General features: G+C 43.4%; 1 protein-coding gene across 1 annotated transcript in view; it reads right to left on the bottom strand.

Annotated features, from left to right (window-relative positions):
• Window positions 1-26,149, bottom strand: part of LOC311262208 (dual specificity calcium/calmodulin-dependent 3',5'-cyclic nucleotide phosphodiesterase 1A-like) — a 182,240-nt gene that overhangs the window by 118,804 nt on the left and 37,287 nt on the right. Inside the window, exons 3-4 of the mRNA XM_084361456.1 lie at window positions 6,421-6,534; window positions 6,126-6,308 (exon numbers count right to left, since the gene is read on the bottom strand). Coding sequence (XP_084217582.1) covers window positions 6,126-6,308; window positions 6,421-6,534 — 297 coding nt within the window. The remainder of the gene's footprint in view (window positions 1-6,125; window positions 6,309-6,420; window positions 6,535-26,149) is intronic.

Raw genomic sequence — 26,149 nt, 5'->3', positions numbered from 1 at the left:
TTTAATAACTTGAGTATTCTTTGGAATATCAAAATTCTTTTTATTGGTTGTTGTCAGGAGGGTCCACAGATGCCGTGTGCAAAGTTTCGTGCAAATCGGAGAAATTGTCTGGGAGGAGTTAGCAAAAGTAGGTTTGCGACATTTTGCGAATTTGCGAAAAAATTAGGTAACCGGAAATGGGCGTGGCCTATATCACGAGATTCAGCACAATTCACTGAACGCGTGGATATAAGGTTTTCGAATGTGCGACAAAGTATGTGGGAGTTATGAGCCAAAACGCACTTTGCTTGATTATAGCGCCACCTAGTGGTGAAAATTCACAACGACAACAGATTAAAAAAATTTTCGCCAGGTCTGATCTATATTCCAAGTTTGGTGAGTTTTGGGGTATGTTCAGGCCGCCAAATATGCGAACTCGGGGAAGGACAAAAAAAAAATAATAATTAAAACTGCAAGCAGTGATGAACGGGCCCTCGCCCCCCCACGTACATTAGGCTGTGGCGCTGTAGGAGGCCTGTGCGCCCAGATTTGTGCTTGCCCCTTGCCTGTGTAAATGTCCTACCTAAATGGGATTCGTGTCACACAAAACACAACAGTGACACCTTCAGTGACTTCCTGTGTCCAGTGGGTGGCACTATAGATATGACGCAGTATTGATGCATAGACATATTCATGGCCAGCCCCTCTACATGTGTTAGCAATTTGATGCAGATCAACAATTGTATGTTGAAGTTGTGAGGACTTCCTGCTTGATGGCGAAGGATTTAAATTGACCGCACCGCCATGCCCACCAAGCACAACACAGGCTGTTGAAGGTATGAGGATGCTACTGAGTGAATGTGAAGTCTGTGGTGTTAAATCTGTAGGATGAGTTAGTTAATGTACGAGGCTTAGAAAAGGATTCCTACAGAATGGGAACAGCCATAAGGGGGTCATCGAAGTTGAACACACTGCCACACCCACCAGGAATAACGTAGGCAAAAGTTTTTCACAACTTTTCATCATCAAGGCATGAGGATGATACTTGGTGACTGTGAAGTCTGTGGTGTTAAATCTGTAGGCCAAGTTAAACAATGTACGAGGCTTAGACATGGGTTCCTACAAAATGGGAACAGCCATAAGGGGGGTCGCGAAGTTGAACACACTGCCACGTCCACTAGAAATAATGTAGGTGAAAGCTTTTTACAACTTTTCATTATCAAGGTCTGAAGATGATATATAGTGAGTGTGAAGTCTGTGGCGTTAAATCTGTAGGACGAGTTAATTAAAGCACGAGGCATAGGAATGGGTACCTACAAAATGGAAAAAGCCATAAGGGGGGTCGCGAAGTTGAACGCACTGCCACGCCCACTAGGAATAACGTAGGTGAAAGCTTTTAACAACTTTTCATTATCAAGGTCTGAAGATGATATATAGTGACTGGGAAGTCTGTGGTGTTAAATCTGTAGGCCAAGTTAAACGATGTACGAGGCTTAGAAATGGGTTCCTACAGAATGGGAACAGCCAAAAGGGGGGTCGCGAAGTTGAACGCACTGCCACGCCCACTAGGAATAACGTAGGTGAAAGCTTTTTACAACTTTTCATTATCAAGGTCTGAAGATGATATATAGTGAATGTGAAGCCTGTGGCATTAAATCTGTAGGCCAAGTTAAATAATGTACGAGGCATAGAAATGGGTGACAATGGCAACGAAATCTCAACTTTGAACCAATATGGCAGACTTCCTGTTGGACTGAGGTTATGGGTCCAAGAGGGTTTTTTGTGCGTCTGGTCATGATACATAAGCGTACCAAAATCTGTTCATGTACGTGCACGTAGGAGGCGGGGCTTACAGTTTGAAATATTCCAGGGGGCGTTGTGGAGCCATTTAGCGCCCCCTGCTGGTCATTTTTGGTGTGTGAGTTCCAGGGGCCAGTCTATACCACCCATATCAATTTCATATCCATAAGTGTTATGGTGTGGGCACAGTACCAAATATAAAATTAAACTGCCACCAGAGCGCCACCAAGTGGCAGATCGGTAACCCCTTTTACAGCTATCGTCAGGAGGGCAGTGGCAATGAGTGTACCAAATTTTATGATAATCCGACCAACGGATGTTGAGATATAAATTACTTTAATTTAAAGAGCGCCACCTAGTGGTCATCAGCCAAAATTTTGCACAGAGCCTGAGGGGCTCATGTGGAAGTAGTATCCTGAGTTTCATGTCATTCGGACAGACCAATGTGGAGATATGCCACACTTCCTGTTTGTTACGAAATGTGCAGGAAGTTGTTATTTAATAACTTGAGTAATCTTTGGAATATCAACATGCTTAGCACAACTCTGGGTCAGGAGGGTCCACAGATGCTGTGTGCAAAGTTTGATGCAAATCGGTGAAATTGTCTGGGAGGAGTTAGCAAAAGTAGGTTTGCGACATTTTGCGAATTTGCGAAAAAATTAGGTAACCGGAAATGGGCGTGGCCTATATCACGAGATTCAGCACAATTCACTGAACGTGTGGATATAAGGTTTTTAAATGTGCGACAAAGTATGTGGGAGTAATAAGCCAAAACGCACTTAGCTTGATTATAGCGCCACCTAGTGGTGGAAGTTCACAACGACAACAGATTAAAAAAATTTTCACCAGGTCTGATCTATATTCCAAGTTTGGTGAGTTTTGAGGTATGTTCAGGCTGCCAAATATGCAATCTCGGGGAAGGACAAAGAATAATAAATAATCCTTACAGATACAATAGGTCCTCGCACGAGATTCGTGCTCGGGCCCTAATAAATAATCCTAGCAGATACAATCGGTCCTCGCACGAGATTCGTGCTCGGGCCCTAATAATAAGAAACACTACAAAAACAATAGGGTCCTTGCAGGTTCCCTGCTCGGGCCCTAATAATCCGAGCGAATCCAATAGGTCCTCGCACGAGATTCGTGCTCGGGCCCTAATAAATAATCCTTACAGATACAATAGGTCCTCGCACGAGATTCGTGCTCGGGCCCTAATAATAAATAATCCTTACAGATACAATAGGTCCTCGCACGAGATTCGTGCTCGGGCCCTAATAATCCTTACAGATACAATGGGTCCTCCCACGAGATTCGTGCTCGGGCCCTAATAATCCTTACAGATACAATAGGTCCTCGCACGAGATTCGTGCTCGGGCCCTAATAATAAATAATCCTAGCAGATACAATAGGTCCTCGCACGAGATTCGTGCTCGGGCCCTAATAATCCTTACAGATACAATAGGTCCTCGCACGAGATTCGTGCTCGGGCCCTAATAATAATAATAATAATAATAAATAATCCGAGCAGATACAATAGGTCCTCGCACGAGATTCGTGCTCGGGCCCTAATAATCCTTACAGATACAATAGGTCCTCGCACGAGATTCGTGCTCGGGCCCTAATAATAAATAATCCTTACAGATACAATAGGTCCTCGCAAGAGATTCGTGCTCGGGCCCTAATAATCCTAGCAGATACAATAGGTCCTCGCACAAAATTCGTGCTCGGGCCCTAATAATAAATAATCCTAGCAGATACAATAGGTCCTCGCACAAGATTTGTGCTCGGGCCCTAATTAAAACTGCAAGCAGTGATGAACGGGCCCTCGCCCCCCCACGTACGTTGGGCTGTGGCGCCGTCGGAAGCTGCGCGCCCAGATGTGTCCTCACTCTTTGCCTGTGTAAATGTCCTACCTAAATGGGATTCGTGTCACACAAAACACAACAGTGGAATATTCAGTGACTTCCTGTGTCCAGTGGGTGGCGCTATAGATATGACACAGTATTGATGCAGAGACGTATTCAGGGCCAGCCCCTCTATGTGTTAGCAATTTGGTGTAAATGGGAACTTGTATGTTGAAGTTAAAAGTACTTCCTGTTTGTTGGCGAAGGATCGAAATTGACCGCACGGCCACGCCCACGCCCACCAGGCACAACACAGGCTGTAGAAGGCATGAGGATGCTGCTGAGTGAATGTGAACTCTGTAGTGTTAAATCTGTAGGAAAAGATAGTTAAACTACAAGCCATAGAACTTGGGTCCGTACAGAATGGGAAAAGCCATAAGGGGGTCATTGAAACAAACTGTATCATCACGCCCACCAGGAATGACGTAGGCAAAAGCTTAGCACAACTTTTCATCATCAAGGTATGAGGATGCTACTGAGTGAATGTGAAGTCTGTAGTGTAAAATCTGTAGAAGGAGTTAGTTAATGTACGAGGCTTAGAAACGGATTCCTACAGAATGGGAACAGCCATAAGGGGTCATCGCACTGCCACGCCCACCAGGAATAACGTAGACAAAAGCTTTTCACAAGGTGTCATCATCAATGTCTGAAGATGATATGTAGTGAGTGTGAAGTCTGTGGCGTTAAATCTGTAGGACAAGTTACATAAAGTATGAGGCGAAAACATGAAAAAAAATTAATGGGAAAAGCCATAAGGGGGCGTTAGGGGGCGCTACTGAGCTGTCGTGCCGCGCATGGGGGCACTTGTGGTATCGAATTAAAGTACTCATGGGTAAGAAGCTACGGGCCAAATTTGGTGAGTCTGCGAACATCCTAAAGTCCAGTAAACAGCGTCGAAATTATGAAAATCGCCACACGCCATTCAAGATGGCCGACTTCCTGTTGCACCAAAAATTCCGACAAAAATAATTCCTGGCTAAATCCTTGATACCCATGAGTCCTGCGAATTTCACGACGATCCGAGAATGTTTTCGCGGCCTGACCCGACGTTAGGTGGCGCTATGGAGTCCCCTGGCTACACCCATCCCCAATCATTTTGAATTCAGATGTGGGCGCGCACATGTGACGTATATTCCGAGTTTGGTGAGTTTTGGGGTATGTTCAGGCCGCCAAATATGCGCCAAAGAAGTATAATAATAAAGAATCCTTACAGATACAATAGGTCCTCGCACGAGATTCGTGCTCATGCCCTAATGAAAATGGGAAAATATATAAATAGTTGTAGGAAAGGAAAGGAAAATAAATACAGAGGCAAAATAAAGCAGAAATATTTCACATTCATATGTCACATTTTATAAATTAATACATTTACTTTCAATTTTGTTTGTAATGGTATATTATTTATTCATCAACCATTTATATATTTTTATATATTTCTGATTTTGGCAGGTTCAGTCACCCACAGGTTTCAGTCCTTCCACCAAATGTTGAACCTGGCTGCAGGGACCTGCTCCCTGTCAGTCACATTATTGAGGTCCAACATTGATGTTGGATGATGAAGCATGGTACACAGCGGGTGTTTCAGTTTATTCCAAAGGTGTTGGATGGCATTGAGGTCAGAGCTCTGTGCAGAGCAAGTTCGTCCAAACCAAGCAGGGAAAACCATTTCTTTATGGAGCTGGTTTTATGCATGGGTATGTTGCCATGTTGAAACAGGAAATGGACAAATACAAACTGTTGACACAAATTTAGAAACACACAATTGTCACTATGGCTACTACTTGGCAACGTATGTGGAAAAAGGTGTACATATTCTTTTGGCTATATATTGCCAATAAAAAAAAAGACTACAAAATTCAAATCTTAGGGCATGACTAAATATAAGAGCGTCATGTAGCTCCAGGTACTGATCCCTAAGTTAGTTAGACAGGAAAGCAGTTCTGGCAGCTCTCATTTCCCTGAATCTCTATCACAGAGGTGGCAAAGTGCACGACCCACAGACCTGCAATAGCCACATTTATGGGTAATACACCAGGTTAAATATACCAGTTTTGTTTTTGTTTTGTTTTGTTTTTGTCCTTGTAGAAAGAGTGTTAAGGATGTAATTGGTGTAGAAAGTAGAAAGGTAACCGTTTCTAATAACCATTGTTAATAAATGGTAAATTTATTGTGAATTAAACTTTAGTTAATAGTTATTTCACTGTAAACAAACAATGAATGGAATTTCTAAACCTTTACAATTGCTTAATCAATGGTTAATAAAATGTTTCTTAGCTGTTAAAAAAAGGATAAGAATTTTGAAATATAACTTGGATACGAATGTTGATTTTGTAGCTTGTTGCAAATCTACTTAGGTGAGGTCAAATACTTTAAAATATATATAATTGAAAAGGGCCTAAACTGTTATTTATTTATTCTATAAAAAAAAAAGGTTTTTTTTACCTCTCTACAAATATGCCAGCTTGTACTGCATGGACAATGCTCCGGAATCTTGGCTTCTCCTCAGGACGACGCTTGGCCACACCCATCTTCCTGCTGAAGGTACATGCCAGCCAATCACGTACTTCACTGGGCACTGACTCCGCCTGAAAGTCGCTGAGCTCATCCTCAGTGTCCAACAGACGCCTTCAGAACAGAAAGAAACATCTGTCAGTCACAGCTTGGACAACCAGTGACAAGGATTCAATTATGCATTCATATTTCATATCCATTCGCCCATCAGTCTATTCACTCCTACCTTGTCTCATCAGTGTAAACAGTGTCCAACATGGCAGCAGCCAGCTCCAGGTTCCTTCTGAGTTCCCGCAAGTCTACGACACCACGGTCCATCTGCTCCAGGACCCCCTTCAGCCTGACAACAGAAACAGACACACACACACACACACACACACACACATACGCTCAGTTATTGGAATGCAAATAAGCCTGATTACCAAATACAGTAGAAGACAAAGAAAGAAATCAACACGGATCATCCAAAGTGTATCGTAGCATTCTCACCACATACATGCTAAATATGGCATGTAGGTTCTGACCCATGAGTACGTAAATTCGATACCATAACTGCCCTCAGGTGCGGCACGACAGCTCAGTAGTGCCCCCTAATGGCTTTACCCATTTCGTACGCACAGACAAACACATACACACGCCAAATTTTGCACATGCATCCCCAGTCACGAACACAGATATCTGATATGGGTTTGGGTCTTTTAAGTTTAAAAATGGCACTATAGCACCCCCTGGAATATTTCAGACTTGAAGCCCCGCCTACTACAAGCAGACACATCAACGAAATTCGGTACACACAAGTATCATGACCAGAAGCACAAACAACCCTCTTGGACCCATACCCTCAGTCAAACAGGAATTTGGCGATTTTGGTTCAAAGTAGAAATTTTGCTCACACTTTCACCCATTTCTAAGCCTTGTACTTTATTTAACTTGTCCTACAGATTTAACACCACAGACTTCACATTCACTCAGTATCATCCTCAGACCTTGTTGATGAAAAGTTATCAAAAGCTTTCACCTCCGATATACCTGGTGGCGCGTGACGGTGAGGTCAATTTCGATGCTTGGCCATTGTAAGAGCCATGTCCATGTATGCTGTGTGTTGGACACAAATAGTCCCCTAGATGGCACTGTTGTGTTTTGTGTCTCCATATCCCATTTGGGTAGGAACCTTTTCACAGGTAATGGGCAAGCACAAATCCGGCCCCGCGCCCTCTGACAGCGCAACGGCCCGACGTACATGGGTCAAGGGCCCATTCATCACTGCTTGCAGTTTTAATAAGGGCCCGAGCAGGAACATGCAAGTTCCCTATTGTTTTTCAAGTGATTATTATTTTTCTTTGTCCCAAATGATCACATTTTTCTCTGCCTAAACATGGATGAAAATGCGATTTTATTTGGCAAACGCATTAGGCATGCCGAAAAATTTTATAATCTAAAAAAAACTTTATATCCACACGTTCCCTGAATTGTGTTGAATCTCGTGATATAGGCCACGCCCATTTCCACCTCTGTTTTCTTTTGCAAACTCACAAAATGTCGCAAACCTACTTTTGCTAACTCCTCCCAGGAAATCTCACCGATTTGCACGAAACTTTGCACACAGCATCTGTGGACGCTCCTGACAAAAAGTTATCAAAATATTTTGGGATATTCCAAAGAATACTCAGGTTATTAAATAACAACTTCCTGCATATTTTGTTCCAAACAGGAAGTATTGCAGATCTCCACATTGGTCTGTCCGAATGACATGAAACTCAGGTTACTACTTCCACATGATAAGTGTTACCAATCCGCCACTAGGTGGTGCTCTGGTGGCAGTCTAATTTTATATTTGGCACTGTGCCCACACCATAACAATTATGTCAACAAAATTCATAGGGGTGGTATAGACTGGCCCCTGTAACTCACACACCAAAAATGACCAGCAGGTGGCGCTATTATCAAGACAAAAGCGTTTTTTCCCAATAACTCCCACATATGTCGCATAGTTTTAAACCTTATATCTACATGTTTCTTAAATTCAGCTGAATTGTGTGATGTAGGCCACGCCCACTGTCGCGCTAAATTTCTATGCGCAAATTCACAAAATGTCGCAAACCTAGTCCAACGGGAAGTCTGCCATTTTGGTTCAAAGTTCAGAACATCGCCATTTTCTCCCATTTAAAATCCATTTTTATGCCTCATAGCCTAACTAGCTTGTCCTACAGATTTAACACCACAGACTTCCCAGTCACTAAGTCTCATCCTCATACCTTCATGATGAAATGTTGTCAAAAACTTTTGCTTACGTTATTCCTGGTGGGCGTGATGGTCCGACCTTTCAATGCTTGGCCATTGTAAGAGCCATGTCAATGTATGGTGTGTGTTGGACACGAACTGTCCACTAGGTGGCTATGTTGTGTTTTGCCTTTCCATGGCAGCACACACTGGACACAGGAAGTCAGCCTCATATCAATCAATCAGATGTCATTTATATAGCACATTTCATACAAATACAATGTAGCACAAAGAGTGTCATACAATAAAAGCAAGCAAAACGAAACAGAAGTGAAACCAAAAGACACACACACACACTTTCTCTCACACATAACACATACATACATTTCTGTCAAAAGCTTTCGCCTATGTTGTACCTGGTGAGCTGACCGTTAATTTCGATGCTTGGCCATTGTAAGAGCCATGTCAATGTATGGTGTGTGTTGGACACAAACTGTCCACTAGGTGGCTATGTTGTGTTTTGCGTCACATGCACCTATTTAGGTAGGAACCTTTCCATGGCAGCACCCACAGGACCCAGGAAGTCAGCCTCATATCAATCAATCAGATGTCATTTATATAGCACATTTCATACAAATACAATGTAGCACAAAGAGCTTCACACAATAAAAGCAAGCAAAACCAAACCGAAGTGAAACCAAAAGACACACACACACACTTTCTCTCACAAATAACAGATATATACATTTCTGACAGAAGCTTACTAAGGCACTATACACTACAACATGACATATAATTGATGTGTGAGCTCTAGGGCCACATCGTGGACACAGCCCAGCATACGTGGGGCGAGGGCCCGTTCATCACTGCTTGCAGCTTTAATTAGGGCCTGAGCAGGAAACCTGCGAAGGCCCTATTGCACGTGTCAAACTCAAGAACTCATTAAAAGACTCACATCCGGCCCGTGAATGAATTATCTTTGGCCCGCATGATAATATCTAGTTACTATTAAAGCTGGCCCGCCGGTATATTGCACGCACCACAATAATACTCCAGGTCCCACAATGCATTGCCAGTGCGTTGGCGCGTCAATCTCGGGCCCGCGGGAACATGCCTTACTCGTTCATCAGCAGCCCTATGGAGCTACTCACCTGTGTCAACTTTCAACTACCTCTCTCCCCCAAAAAATGGCTAAACGAAAGGTTGACTTTGAGAACAGAGGTTTTCAAGGCAGGTGGGAGGCAGAGTATATGTTCGTGGATGTAAAGGGCAAAGCTGTGTGCTTCTGTGCGGTGACAGTGTGGCTGTAATGAAAGAATACATTGTAAGAAGACACTTTGAAATGAAGCACCACGACAGAAACAAGCATCTGGACACGAAATAAAGGCTCAAGAAGGTAGAAGAGTTAAAAAGAAGTCTGATGTCACAGCAGGCTATGTTCACAAAAGCCAAATCACAAAGCGAGGCTGCTGTTAAGGCCAGTTTTGTTGTGGCAGCAGAGGTCGCGGCCCTTTACCGAGGGAGAATTTGTCAAAAACTGCATGATGAAAGTTTGAGACACTGTGTGCCCAGAAAAGAAGCAAGCCTTTTTCAATGTGAGCTTGAGCTGAAACACTGTTGCTGATCATGTATGTCAGCTTGCCACCGATCTTCAACAACAGCTTGTGGGAAAGGGAAAAGATTTCATTGCATACTCCTTGCTGTGGATGAGAGCACCAATACTTCTGACAATGCCCAGCTGTCAATTTTCATCTGTGGAGTGGACTCAAGCTTGTGCATAACAGAAGAGTTGTTGGGATTACAATCAATGCATGGCACAACTACGGGGAAAGATCTCTTTGAAGAGGTATCCAGATGTATAAATGAATTTGGTTTGCTTCAGGATAAGCTTGTTGGATTAACAACTGATGGAGCGCCCGCGATTTGCGGTCAAGAGTGGCTTGGTGGGACGGATCTGGGAGAAGATGAAGGAGGAAAACATGACAGGTGAGCTGACAGCTTATCACTGTATCATTCACCAGGAATCGTTGTGTGGCAAAGCCTTGAAAATGGAGCATGTGATGAGCACCATAACACAAGCAGTTAACTTCATCAGAGCCAAAGGTTTAAATCACCGCCAGTTCAAGACTTTTCCGGAGGAGTTAAGTTCAGAATATGGTGACTTGCCCTACCACACAGATGTGCGATGGCTAAGCCAGGGAAAGGTGCTGAAAAGATGTTTCGAGTTGCGTGAGAAGATATGTGAGTTCACGGAAAGCAAAGGGAAAGACACAACACAGCTCCGAGATAAAAAAAATGCTGTGTGAAGTGGCATTTCTGTGTGACATCACGAGCCACCTTAATGCGCTCAACCTGCAGCTTCAGGTTCGGGGCAGTGTCATCACTGACATGTACGCAGATGCTGCAAGAAAACTTGAGCCATTTTCCGTGCTGTCAAACTATGAAAGAGCAGGTCTCTACCGCCGTTTTCCCAAGTACACAGTTGCTGAAAAACTCGGCATACTTGGTGCCGACTTCACACGGCGATTTGCCGATTTTGAAGCCCAAAAAAGCAGGTGTGAACTGCTCAGTAATCCATTTGCACCTGACATGGAAAGCGCACCATCAAACCTCCAAATGGAGCTGATTGAGCTCCAGTGTAGTGACACACTTAAGGCAAAATATTAGTCTGTGGGCGCTGCAGAGTTTCCTCATTCATCCCCAACACAATGACCCAGCTGCGCACCCAAGCTGCTCAAATGCTCTCTATGTTTGGCAGCACATACCTGTGTGTACATCTGTTCTCTTTGATGAAGATAAACAAAACATCACACAGGAGTGGCCTTACTGATGAACACCTCCACTCAATCCTGAGGATTTCCTCAGCTCAGAACCTGACCCCAAACATTGATGAACTTGTGTCCAAGATGAGACACCAAGTATCTGGCTCAGACTAGTGAGCATCACAGAACAGCAAACTGAGCTTTAACTAATTTTCAGTTTTTAATCCAATTGCATTTTTTCTTTTTTTTTTCTTGCTACAACAGGATATTTGATTTTTCTTTGAGGGAAATAATTTTTTGGCTGTTGTTTGCCTGTAGAAAAATGTGTTCAATTGAATTTACTCTGAAAAAACTGCAAATAGAGCCATAAAAAATAAATGCAACTGATTTTATTTATTCTTTATTTTTATTTAATTTATTTAATGATTAATGTTATTTTATGGGCTTACAGGCTTTGTTGGTTCCAGGTTCAATATGTGCAATAAGGTCATTTCAATAAGTTTTCAATAAACATTTAACCAGTCCGGCCCTCGACTTGTACCATTTTTAAAAATTTTGGCCCACTATGTATTTGAGTTTGACACCCCTGATCTAGAAGAAAACAGCTTTGTGAGAAATATATCTGACCACTGTGTATATAGAAAGCAGATAGGAAATGAAACTATTATTGTATTAATCTGGGTGGATGATTTTATCATTGCAGCTAGCAAAAACGATCTGCTCAACAGGTTCAAAGAGACTGAAATCCCAATTCAAAATGAAAGATCTGGAGAAAATAACATTCTTCCTGGGCATTGAGTTTGAATAAAAGGGAAAGGAAATCAAAATGAGTCAGAAAAGGTACATCCTAAAAATGCCATAGTTTGCCATGTCAGACTGTAAACCTAGATCTACCCCATGTGAGCTAAAAATGGAAAGTGACAGCGAGAAGGAGGGCAACAGCAATGATGTTGAAAATCCCAAAGAACACCGGGAAATTGTAGGCAGTCTGATATATGCCATTGCTTGTACCAGACCGGATATTAGTTGGATAGTGAGTAAACTGTCGCAAACACTGGCAAAGCCAAAAGCAGAGAACTTAGTGGCTGCTAAACATATTTTGAGATACCTAAAAGGTACTTATGACTACGAGTTACACTTCAAGAAAACTGATGAGGACTTGAAACTAATAGCCTTCAGTGATTCCCTTCAGTCTCCTCAAAAAAGGCTCAATAAGGTTTAAGTCTGGAGATTGACTTGGCCAGTCTAAAACCTTCCACCTCTTTTCCCTGATGAACTCCTTGGGTCGTTGTCCTGTTGCATGATGAAGGGTTTATTTTGCTGCTGCCATCATCTATGAAGATCGATGAGCCCATCGCAGATCCTTTCTTTCTCCACACATTAGCCTTTCCATTCCTTTGGTAAAGGTTAATCTTTGTCTCATCAGTCCATAAAACTTTGTCCCAGAACTTATGAGCCTTGCCTCTGTAATTTTTTGCAATTCCACTTCCACTCTGGCCTTCCTATTCTTATGCTAATGAGTGGTTTGCATCTTCTGGTGTAGCCTCTGTACTTTTGTTCCCAGTCTTCTGCGAACAGTGGATTGTGATACCTTCACTCCTGCCCTCTGGAGGTTGTTGGTGATGTCCCGACAGTTGTTCTAGGGTTTTTCTTTACAGCTCTCAGCTGATGTTTTTCTTCGTCTACCAGTCGGACGTCTGTTGCAGAGTACGCCAGTGGTTTCTTTCTTCTTCAGGACAGTCCAAGTGGTTGTAATGGCTATGGCCAGCTATGGTTTGTGCAAAAGCTCTGATTGATTTTCCATCTTCTCTCAGCTCCAAATTTCGTGCTTTTTGCCCATAGACAGCTCTCTGGTCTTTATGTTGGTTACACCTTTTTAACTATAAATGCAGTCGGCAAAGGCAAAACTCAAAGCTGAAACTGAGAGTAGACATTCAGTGCTATTTATTGTTTAATTTTGCTCACTTGAAAAATGGATGGGTTCAAATAAAAGGTGCCATCTTCTATCTTCTATCTTCTTAACAGATCTAGATGTAAATACCTGGAAATGAATGCTGACTAAGGATCGACCGATACATCGGCCGGCCAATATATCGGGCCGATATTTGATGGTTTCGCCAATGTTTTTTTCTGGGCATGATTTACAAACAGGCATCCACGGGCAGCTCTGTGTTGCCAGAAGACCCTGCAGCACATTCAGACGCGTTACCCCTCCCCCACTGGAAGAGTGGTGAAAGCGGCATTGCCCAGGAGGCTGCTTCAGAACAACGGTAAGTTTTAAACTTTCAATTAGCCTCTAACTGTTAAACTTAGTTGAAATATTAGTAATGAAGTAATATTAGTAGTAATGTCAAAGTTGTCAATTCAGTTCCATGGTGTTTGTAGGAGTTTAAATAAGCGAACGCCGGGCTGAGATGCGTGTCGTGTGTGTGTGTGTGTGTGTGTGCGTGTGCGTGCTCTCTCCCTCAGCAGAGCAGAGTGGAGCAGCCATTGCGGGGCTATCAGAGGTCTTTAGTGTGTACTAGAAGAACTTTAATGATGAGAGAAATGTTTTATATGTAGTACTTTGTGTCAGTGTTTCGTGAAAACGTGTTTAGAGCCGTTTGCTGCCGTTATCATCCAGCGGTGGTGGAGTTTTTCAGTCAGTGTCAGCTCAGCTGACGTGTGTGTGTGTGTGTGTTTGTGTGTGGAGGGGGGGTGCGTGTCTCACTGGGGAGGAGCAGCCATCACATCGATGAGAGATTTAACTGAAACTATGAGAGAAATGTTTCGTACATGGTTGAATATTTATTCCTTTTAAAGTTGATAATGCCATTTAAAACTTAAACTTGAACAATTTGTTGCTTAATGTGCTTCTGACATCACACTTATTTTCCTGCTGATTTATGTTCTGGTGTTGCCAAACCTGACAGCATAGTAGCCTAAGACATGATCACTTTATTTTGTGCAGAAAAAATGAATTATACCTGTCTTATCAGCAAGCAATGCATCATCAGGGCTGTGTTGTAGATATTGATGAAAGGGTGATGATATGGGTGATATGAATGTAAGATGATTCCAAAAATATTGATACTAATCTAATCTAATACTAATCTGTGTTTTTATTTATTCTTCATACAGATGGCTGAACGCAAGAACCCGGTGTGGCAACATTGAAAGTATGTGTGGTCTAAAGTTGAACAAAGCTGTTGAATCCTACTGTGTACAGTGTACAGTAGTTTTATTCATGCCTGTAGCATTGATAACTACCGTTTTTTACAACCTGGACCTTATTTCTAGCATAAAATATTATCATTTACTCACCCAGATAACTTTGGTGTCATTTGAAGTCATCCGGACGAAATTAGATCCAGTGTAGCGCCGCTATATCCATATAATGCGAGTGACGGGGCACCGAAGCGCAGCCTCTATATAATGCATTATCTGCCACGAAACTAGTTCATTTCACCAATATTTTGTCATGATACGCTGGTGCTATTCCCCTCTGAGTCCGGGCTTGTCTGTTATCAACATCCGGGGTCAAACTAGCAGTAGCAGCTACAGGTAAACAAGCTGGCTGTCGCGGGTGCGCGCGCAGCTCAGAGATGATATCTTCCAGGTCAGAGGTAGTAGGTCAACCTACAGACCCCGGATGTTGATAACAGACAAGCCCGGACTCAGAGGGGAATAGCACTAGCGTATCATAACAAAATATTGGTGAAATGAACTAGTTTCGTGGCAGATAATGCTCATAGAGGCTGCGCTTCGGTGCCCGGATCACTCGCATTATATGGATATACGCGGCGCTCCACTGGATCTAATTTTGTCCGAACGACGCCAAATGACACCAAAGTTATCTGGGTGAGTAAATGATCGTATTTTATGCTAGAAATAAGGTCCAGGTTGTAAAAAACGGTAGTTATCCTTTAAGCTTAAATTTTACTGTTCAATAAATGTTTGTTTAAACTTGAGACCTGTTATCATTGTGTAATTTTTTTTTATGTAAATTGAGGGAGCAAAAGCAGTATCGGCCCCAAAAATCAGCCCAAGAAAATCGGCAGTCCATAATCGGTCATCGGCTAAGGGTGATGGAAAAAAATTGGTATCGGCATCGGCCCATATCGGTCGATCCCTAATGCTGACATACTGATATCTTGTCTCATATTCATCTATTGGTGTCAAACCCAAAGGCTTTCAGTGTACAGCAAAATAAAGGAATTGGCCTCGCTGTTCCAATCGTTTTGGAGGGGACTGTACATATTTACAAGAATGATTCACTGAGTGAATGCCTGATTAAATGGTCAAATTAGTCAACAAACTATTGCTGACAGAGGGAATTAATCAATGAATGATGAATGATTCAAAAACACAAATCAGGGAATATTTAACTAGGTTCAATAAAAGCAAAAATCATTTAAGAATTACATCTGCATCAACTCTCAGACTGAACATATGAATTTGGTCATTTCACATTTTTCTGCGGTGATGGATGGGTTGATGATGAGGCAAACCTCCTGCAAAGAACATAATATGGCAAGCAGACTCAGTGATCTGGAGCGATGGTGACAGATGGCCAGATGATAACCGCTGTATATTAGGTTCAGTAAAGCAGCTGGTCTCTCTTCTTCAGGATGATGAATCCAGTCTCAGACAAGGCCTATCTGTCAGAGTTGGAATGCATGGAGCCAAAAAGTCTTCAAAAGTCAAAAGTTAACTACATAAAAAAAAGGAGGATTACAAAACATATGATTATTCTTATAGCAAACACCAGGCTTTGCTTGTGGCTTTTAGGAAACTGTGCAGTCTGTCTTCTCAATTCAGAGTATATTCTAGAGCTTTGCTTAGCGCTCAGTAAAAGTGAAAAAACAAAAGTCAAGGATGAGCTGAAAGAGCCCCAAGGCAGCACAATAAGCAAATGAACATTTTCTTATCTGTACTTTAGGATTATATACGCAACAGTGGAGAACGTCTAAAATAATAAATTATAATAGAACTTAAATCATAAGTAAATCATACTTGTAAGCATCTAATACACTCATGTTGTACTGCCATTTCCTTATATCACTGTGTTGAACGTTATTACCAAAACTCATTAGACAGCAGTGTGGTATCCTGTAAATTAGCAGATTTTGAAGCAGAATTCGGATCAGGAGCAGGGCGAAACACACTCGATGAATGTTGGTCAACCCCCACAATTTACGGCCCTAGAGAGATCTAGTGGTCAATCAATGTTTATGTAGAGCAATCAAAGTTGTTATTCTTCCAAAGTTGACATCCTTTTGCCTTAAGGTCAGAGGTCCATGGGTCTGTTTAGAAACTTATTTGAAAATGTGAAATTTCATTGGCTAGATGATGCGTCAATCATCAGGCTGGAGTGTAAGTGGCTCAGGAGAGAAAACAAAGAAGAGGGAGAGGGTCACTTGTCTACACGTTCAGTCATTGGCTTTTTTATGCTCTAGGGCGGGCTTAGAATATCCTATCTGCTCAAATGAGTTGTCAATCAAAAGGCTGCTCTCTCAGGATCTCCAATGTAGAGGTATAATGGTGTCTGCTGTTAAATGAGAGTAATTTTTTGATGGATAGAAGCCTGGAAAAGTAACTGTGATTGCAGGTTTTTTGCCATTTTGTTACCATTTATGTACGGAATACTGTGTTTTAGACAAAAAATGTTCGTGAAATGGAACTACTGAACATTTGGAATTAAGTTTTCCTTAGTTTGATGCAGTACTGAAAGACCCAGACACTTAATGGGTGAGTTGGCCAAACTTGATACGTACTAGTTTGTTAGCTTGTTTGTTTGTTAGTTGATTGTACCTTGGTGATGTGGTTTTATCTTGAAGTGGTTTGCATGAATAGAATTATGAGAATCTAAGCTTTCGAACTATTAATAACACGACCATGCGCTTAAATTGAGGAGTTTGCCTATTTGCTTCTAAAGTTTGGCAAACTAGCCAAACTAGACTTCACAGTTTGTCCTCGGGACTCGTTTTTTGTTTTTTCTGGATTCCTTGGTTTTTGTACATTCAGCTTTTTTTAAATAAAGCTCGCTTTTTGTTGTCCAATCCTGCCTCCCGTGTGTTGTCTGCAATTGGGTTCTCACCTTGTTTAACTGTAAATTGTAACAGAACGAACTGACCAGAATGGACCCAGCTGACATCAGCCTGTTAGCCATCTGTCAGCTCCGGTGTTTGCTAGCCGTCAACCGGCTGGCCTCCTGTCTGCTCCAGGGCCTTCCAGTCCCCATGTGTCTAATTTCTTGGGAACCAGCCTGGCCTACAAGGTGCCAGACATCTCCGCTTGGACAACTGTGCACCACCTCAAGCTCAACCTTCATAAAACTGAACAACTCTTCATCCCGGGGAAAGACTGCCCTCGCATGGAACTGTCAGTCACTGTCTAGGACATCACAGTATCGCCTTCATCGACTGCAAGGAACCTGGGCGTAATCCTCGACGACCAACTATCCTGCACCCCCAACATCACTGCTGTGGCCCAATGCTGCAGATTTGCCCTCTACAACATCCGCAGGATCCGGTCTTTCCTCACAAAGGATGCAACGCAACCCCTGGTCCAAGCGCTGTCCATCTCCTACCTGAACTACTGCAACTCGCTCTTGGCTGGACTCCCAGCCTCTGAGACTAAACCGTTACAGCATATCCAGAACGCTGCAGTGTGACATGTTTGCTTCTCAAGTGTTTGTGTGTTTCTTTCCTGGAGTGCTGATGCTGGGGTCTCTTGCAGTTTACACATGAACAAATGGGCACAACAGTTTACATGCACATTGCACACACTGTTGTCTATGATGCATTAAGAGACAATGTACTGTTGTGTTAATTTCTTGTGAACAGAAGACTGAACACAGGAGAGAGTAGTGTTTTTTTTTATTCAAAGACTTGCAGGTGGATGCTTCAACCATCAACATAGAATGCTCTGGCTGAAGGCGTGAAACACCTTTTTGTGGTTTGCTTTATACATGCACACAACCTTAACTTACACCCACACCTGTAGTTCATACATCACTACTCTTGACAGAATTACCTTTTGTGGCTCCAAGCCAAGAATAAGACATAGGGGGCTTTTAACACAAGAAACACGAAAACAACTTTGTTCAGGAATAACTCCTTACCCCTGTCCATATTGGAACCAAGGTTATGTGTCCCAAATATCATTCAAGGCCTGACAGGTAATGTAAAAATGTCAGTCACTTAAACAACATCAAATGTGCAATATTTTCCCACTACAGCCTGATTTATGCTTCTGCGTCGCAGCGACGGCGTAGCTACGTCGTCGACGCAGACCCCTACGCGGACCCTGCGCCGTAGCCTGACGTGCGCCTCCAAAAAATCCTGACTACGCGCCACGTCGATGCGTCGAGACGCGAACGGCAAGGACTGGGATTGGTGCGCTCAGACCGTCATTTCCGGCAGTTGCTTTTCCGGTCAACAGTATAACAACACCGCCAGTTACTTCTGCTGCTTGCATGCTTGTCTCCTATTGCTTGTGACCTCCATGCTTTGTGAGATCCCAGCAGGGCAGGAGGAGTATTGGTGTTGTGCAGCATGTAGCTTGTAAGCCCCACACTGTGACCAGAATGCTACACAGCATATCCGCTCTGACCGCAACTGCAGTGCAAGAGAGCAAGAACTCCCCGAAACCAAACAAAGACACAGCCATACCCCCCCCCCCCTCGCGGCTTGGCGGTGAATTGCAGACCAACGCGTTCCCTCGACGCAGAACTTCAAATGCTCAATGACGGCGTAGGGCCGACGATGTAGCTACGCCGTCGCCGCGACGCAGAAGCATAAACTAAGCTTACAGCTCACCACAAGACAACGGTATGGAGACACATTTCATCTGCATCTGAAATAAAATGTTTTCACTAGTATTACGCAAAACTCCTGCCTTAGTGCCAACGGGTGACTGGTGAGTGTGTGATGTGTCCAGCTGGGGGCCACCCTTTCCCCAATAAAAGGCTCTTCGGATCAAAGTGCCATGCTTCCTATTCAAAATGGTGAATTTAGCCATAGGATGACAAGTCTGAAACTCAGAAGAAATATTTTACCTGCAACTGGCCACAGAAAGTAGCGACATGACACATGCATGCAACCGGTTCAAGTTTGCTCGTTAGCACGGTAACAAGCTAGCTAGGTGGATTGACTAATGTTACATTTTCAATAACAATGACTTCAGCTGACAGCTAACAGGAATGTTTAAAAGTAAACCAAGCACATAAACTTACTCACTTGTGTCCACAAGAATATTCCAAGAATATTCACGTAAAATGAGTGTCCAAGCCCTCAGGTAAGGAGTGCAAGTTCTCCTCTGCTCATGGCGGTCCCTAACCGCTGTGCACACGGTAAACTTGAACAAGTGTTTTACATTTTACTTGCTTTTCATTACTTTAGTCAATAATACTTGGTGCTAAGGTTAGACTTTACTTATCAAAGTGACAAAATACAAACAGCAAGTAACACACAGTTGTGAGGTGATAATTTTCGTAAAAGGTTTAAAAAATAATTCCTTGTAGAATTTAAACATAAAGCCAGGGTAATATTTACAGGGCCAAAGAATAATTAATATCATGCATATATGAAAGATCCTCTCGATCCCTGCAAATGATCAAGGCATACACAAATTTGAAAAAAACCAAAAAACACTGCATTCCAATTCATAAAAACTCCCCATTTTTCCTCATTTCACTAGTTTAATTGCTGGACTAATCAAGCGTAGTGTTAGTTCTGGCAGGCCACGTCGTCAAGCTCTAAATCGGCATCAACAGCGTAGCTGTCAACACGGAGCAGATCAGCTGATGGCTCAGCTGACTCCCCGTGCCCGCTTCCTATTGGGAAATTGCATTCAGAGCGCGCTATTTAAACTGCTCTAGCCCGACCTCACTTGCTGCTTCCTCTGCTGGCTTTTTTGCAAACAAGCTCCCGTATGAAGGAAAGATCGCCGTTCGTGTTCGTACTCACCCTGCTGCTCGTGATGTCGTTGCCTCCGTCCATGATGAGGATCCGTGGCAAAGTGACGGTAGGCTATATTGGAGCCTCAGCAAAACTCTGAAACAGAGGAAGCCATCTACGACGATGAGAGGGCTCCTTCTCTCCGTCGAAGCTCTCACCTGGCAGGCAAAGGTAACGCCACAGATGTCCCATCGATCCATGACTGGCCGATTCCAAAGCTGTTGGGAGTTTCTGTTTGACAACGATGTTACCGCTCCGGTCGGAGCTTCAATCTGTTCACTTTATTTGTAAATTGCGCTGGGTTTAACCTCCACCCGTCGATCAGCTTCCTGTCTCTTCTCCTCGGAAAGCCACAGCAAAAGGCAAACACAGCTCCCGGATCTCAGCAGTCGCTCCGACTCCAGCCGCTGCCCCGCCGACCAAAAGAGCTAGAGCCCCGATTTCGGCAGTCGCCTCTGCAGCTCCGGCAAACGACGCAATCATGGCAGCGCTGTCTCCCATTCAGACGTCCCTTTCCAGCATGAACTCCAGGATCCAGACCTTAGAGGCCGCAACCGCTTCATCTCCAGCTCTTCTCTCCAGGCTGCCGTGTTTACATCCCGGGAACCTGCTGCTTCCTCCTCGATGTGGGCCGATGACGTCATTCCGACACCTCGACGGCGTCTCCATCCCGTGCAGAACTCTGGGAAGTGCAGTCCCAATCTCCACTGGTGTCCCATTCTACCCTCCTGTGCTGCCATCTCCTGCAATATGAGAAGCCAGATCCTCGCAGGTATGGTGTCAATCTAGCCGTGGTTGACCTGGCTCTAATCAGCAGGCACTGCACTGGCCGCCAAGCTCTTTGCTCCATTTGTAGTTCCTCGCACTCTTCCAATATGTGTCCCAAGCTGTGGCTATAGTCCATTCGCCGGCAGGCCCAAAAGCCGATGAAATAAGCTATTGCGGGGACGGGCATCCAAAGTCAGTGTGCCCCAGACAAACCTGCCTTCTGAGGAAGGAAAAAAAAAATAAAAAAAATAAATAATAAAAAATAATAAAAATAATAATAATAATAAATAAAAATAAATAAATAAATAAATAAAAAAAAACCTTCAACCCCAGTCACGTGCCCGAGCTGGGGGAGGCTTTAGAAGCTTCAAACCGCTGCCTTGTCAGTTCGTTAACTGGACTGGTACAAAGGTTCATTGCTGGCCTGATGTGGTTGCCTAAGTGTCTCATTAATGTAAGGTGTTGCTACCCGGAATATTCTGGCAAAAGCATCTCATCATCGATTTCTGCTCATTCTGTACAGCCTTTCTCTCCGTATTATGCTCAATCGACGATGCTTAAGCTCATCCAACAAGCAGGTAGATGTGCGTGGGTATCAAGGCCGACATCACAGACGCGTTTAAAAGGAGAGAGAAAATGTATTTTGCAGTTGGGCTCACTTTCGGGCGTCGCAGCAGTCCAAATCTTTGACAGGTTGTCAGAAGCTCTTGCTGGATCCCGTTAATAATTGTAGCTGCATTCGTGCTCAACTGTTAGACTTTTTGCTCATAGAATACCCTCATGCCAGCCAGATCATGCTATCACCACAGCTAAAGATAGGCCTACTTTAAAAATCTAGGGGGAAAAAATAAATAAATAAATAAATAAAAATAAAATAAAATAAAATAAAATAAAAACAACTTCAGGCCCGTTCCAAGCATTGAAATTCTGGGTATTAATTAGACAGTATTCTCAGGCAAGCTTCCCTGCCTCTCGAGAATTAAATGGCATCAGGGAGATAATAAGGAACAGCTTTCAAAAACCATCTCAAAAGAGATGCTCTCCTTGCTAGGTCATCTCAATTTCGCCATGCGCGTGATTCCTCAGGGCCGCTCATTCATATCCAGGCCTCTCCACCTCTCAAAAACAGTTGAAATCTACATGACACAGTAACTTCGATGAAGGGCGCAAATCAGAGCTCCGGTTCTGGTCTTTGTGCTTGGGGAAAAAATAAATAAATAAATAAATAAATAAATAAATTTTTAAAAAAAATAAAAAAATAAAAAAATAAAAAAATAAAAAAATAAAAATTAACGGCATTTCTTTTTCTTTAGCTAATGATAATACCGAACCTTCTTTGGCCATTAGATTATCTACAAACGCAGCTCCTTCCGTGGGTTTTGGGGGTTCTTTAATAGCCTGGTTTGCCGATGCATGGGCAAGATTGTCATCTCTACCAGCCAGTGCTTCTTCTGCCTAATGGATACCCAATCGTAGCTTGTCTTCTCTGGGGGAAACACTGGTCCAGGAAGAAAATTATAATTTTGTTACAATAAGCAGCTGCTCACATTATCACAAGGGCGTTCCACCATACCTTAATTAACAGATTTATAAGACGCCTTACTTGGGCTTCCGTGCTGGGGAACTTCATCATTCAAGCAGCTCACATTCCAGGATTGGATAGTTGCCGATGCTCTGTCTCGATTTGAATTTCAGAAATTCCGCAGACCATGTCCAGACTGTCTCTGCATGGTCCTACTTCACTGCATTTGTTCCACCTTCTCTGTTGCAATTCTTCCCATAAGTATTCCCACTGTATGTGCTTTCTGGTTCACCGTTTTGAGTCCCGCAAATGCAGCCGTCCTCCATCAAAGGCTTCCTCGCAGGTGTTCAGCTTCACCTGCGCTGATTGGATCCATCCGCCACAGCTGGCTAGAGACCCATCCATTAAGCTCCTGCTAAACGGCTTTAAAAGAGAGAAACCACAAGGCACGACATTCGTCTCCCTTTCACTCCTCCACTTTTGCACAAATTAATCACTCACTTAAGGAACAGGTGCTTGGGTTCATATACAGACTCACTGTTAGAAACAGTCTTCCTCACAGCCTTTCATGGGTTTTAAGGTGCGGAAAATTCACCACACGCTCACGATCTTTTGATCCCTCTCAAGACCTCTGCATAGGCGATGTAACAGTCCACAGTCATTACTTTTGTGTTTTCTGAACATTCCTAAACTGATAGAGACAGAAGGGGAACATCAGTCCCATTTCTCAAACTAATCCTGATTTTGTCCATTGTCTTTCATGGTCTGCCATCTGAGAAGCCGTGCTCCAGCCAGCCCACAGGAGCCGCTGTTCATCACAGAGGGGAGAGGGAGCGGGCGCAAATAGGAGGGGAACCCATGTCGCGAGCCGGTTCACCTCTCGCCTCCGCCTCCTCTGTCAATCCCTCCAGACCGCTACACAGCTCATTCGTTCCACATAGGAGCGGCAACAACAGCAGCAATGGTCGCTCCTGTATCCACCATTAATCCATGGTAACGTTCGTGGGCAGATGGTCCTCATCTGCTTACGAACGTTATCTGCATCCCGGGATAGATATTATTTAAACTCAGATAGCCTCCTGACATCTCTTGTAGCAAGAAGGTCCAGGGATTTGCCGGTGTGGTCGTTTTGGGGGTTTTTCTTTGCTGCTGCGCTCCCTGCTTATGCCGTTCATGATGGCTCGTGAAGGGCAGGAAGGTGTGCTCTTCCTGCCTCAGGCTTTCCACGCAAGCGCATGGAAGAGCAGGGGGTCCCAGAACAGTACCATACCGCCAAATGAAACTTGTGCAAGTGAATAAAGATTATTTTGACAAAGTGGTCCTGACTGAAATCAAGCGTAGCGTTAGTTCTGGCAGGCCACGTCGTCAAGCTCTAAATCGGCATCAACAGCGTAGCTGTCAACACGGAGCAGATCAGCTGATGGCTCAGCTGACTCCCCGTGCCCGCTTCCTATTGGGAAATTGCATTCAGAGCGCGCTATTTAAACTGCTCTAGCCCGACCTCACTTGCTGCTTCCTCTGCTGGCTTTTTTGCAACCCACCTCCACCCCAGCGCCTCCTGTCATCTGTTATGAATCTTACATTGTATCTTGTTGGTTGCTCTGCTCTGTCTGGGTTTTTCTTTGCTGTTGCGCTCCCTGCTTATGCCGTTCATGATGGCTCGTGAAGGGCAGGAAGGTGTGCTCTTCCTGCCTCAGGCTTTCCACGCAAGCGCGTGGAAGAGCAGGGGGTCCCAGAACAGTACCATACCGCCAAATGAAACTTGTGCAAGTGAATAAAGATTATTTTGACAAAGTGGTCCTGACTGAAGTTTAGTTTGTGTGCATTATTGGCAGCAAAATAGCACAACCAGCCACTCCTCTTAAATAAGAACTATTCAGTATTAGGCCTTAAAAACTGGGATTGGCAGGAAATATTTTGTACCAGTTGTTGTCTTCATCTTGTCGTCATTCATTTCATTGAGGCTTCTAATGCTAACCTGCCTGAGCTCAATGTTGCCAGATTTCAATCACAGCCTTGCCACCCACAATAAAAAGCAGCCCATTTCTTACACAGTCTTACCTGCTGTGTTGTGCTCAGAATGCTGAGAAGAATTATACGAACACTATGTTTCTGGACATTCAAAGGCTTCCTCCATGTTTAAGCATTTTGGTCAGCTGAAATCGGAGTGGACATAGTCTAAATAGTTAGTGACAAAGTGGTGGGGTTAATGTTCAAGTCATTCAGGCACGGCAGCAAGCAATACATCAGTAAAATGATGCTGCACTGTTCTGTTGTCTGTACTGCACTCTAGTGCACTGTTATATACAGTAGGTACTACTTCGTTGTGGCCGAGTTCACGCGTGATTCTCGCGTGAATCACGCACCTTTTTAGTGGAGGATCAATTGTGTTTTCATGAGAAGCGGCAATGTGCCCAAACAACCACCAGGTGGCATCTGTGAGCAGGAGGACGACAACATGCAGCAGCAGGGAGCAATGACCATGAACGGGGAATGGACAGAGTTGCCTGATTTATGTTTCTGTTCGTTGTTGCTTAAATACAAGAATGTAGCTAATAATACCTCACCCACCCCACACCTCATTCCAACTCCTTCCTTCAACCTGTCGCTACAGGGTCCCTCTAGCAAGGACATACTTAGTGAAAAAAATCATTCATCTCATCCGCCATCAACATCATCAACAACTCATTATGAAGCCTTTTAAATGTCTTTTAAGGTCTTATTCTTTGTATTTTGTATTTATCGGTGATATTCCCATTTTATGTTTATCTGTTTTCGTTTTGCTTTTATGTTTAACTGTGGTCTTTTTTTGTGCACATGTCAAAGACCCTATAGACATCTGAGGTTGTGATTTTCCTCGCTCGCTGCAGCCACGGCTAAGCGGAGGCAGAAACAATTACGCACAGCCTACAGAAGTTTCAACGTCCACACAAGGATTTAAGAAATGATTCTTATCAGCTCCATAATTCAGAGAGGATTTTTACTCAAGGAAAAAATGTATAAAGATCAGTTTTTAGGTTGAAGACACGACAGCAGCACGGATTTCCAGACGCTGATGTGCGTTATGACTGATGTATAGCTCCCCTGGTAGAGCAGCTCCCTCAGTAAGCAGAATCTTCTGCTGGTATGAGTTCGAATCTCAGTATAGGTTGTACCTTTAGTTAATGTGTTTTCTTTTCTCATCATCATTATGATCACATATAGCTCCAAGTTTGAGCAAATAAATGAGCAAATGAGCATTAATTCTCCGCCGGCCGCGGCACCAGCTTTCCTGCTTGTTTACATAAAATACATTAAATTCTGACACCACAACTGTAGCGTACCGAATATCAATAGATGATAACCAGAAAAAAAAAAAGTTCTATTGATCTGATTCACCGGCTTCATGGACGTCGGAACTATTTTCTGAGATGGGGGGATTTTTGTTGGGAGGGGCGGGGGAAGCACGCACCTTTATCAATGATTAAGGATTTGATTTGAAGTTATTTTATAATGGCGTGCAGATATAAGAGAACTAGAATGGATGAACACGGCATCTTTATTGTTAAGAAAATGAAACTTTGATAACTAAATCAAGCCATTTAAGGAACATAACAGCATTATTTGTACCCTTGAATGAAATAAAGAAAAGTCTGCGCTCCTGACTCAGGGCTTTCATGCATATCCAAAAGTGGACCTTCTCTCAGTTGACCCACTGATGAAGATTTTAACCAGGGTCGAGACATCGCTTTCATCCATAAG

The sequence above is a fragment of the Pagrus pagrus genome, assembly GCF_965226575.1.
Source record: "Pagrus pagrus genome assembly, chromosome: 9".
In the NCBI taxonomy this organism is placed as follows: domain Eukaryota; kingdom Metazoa; phylum Chordata; class Actinopteri; order Spariformes; family Sparidae; genus Pagrus; species Pagrus pagrus.
The sequence above is the reverse complement of the archived record's forward strand: the minus strand, read 5'-3'. Positions and strand labels throughout refer to the sequence as shown.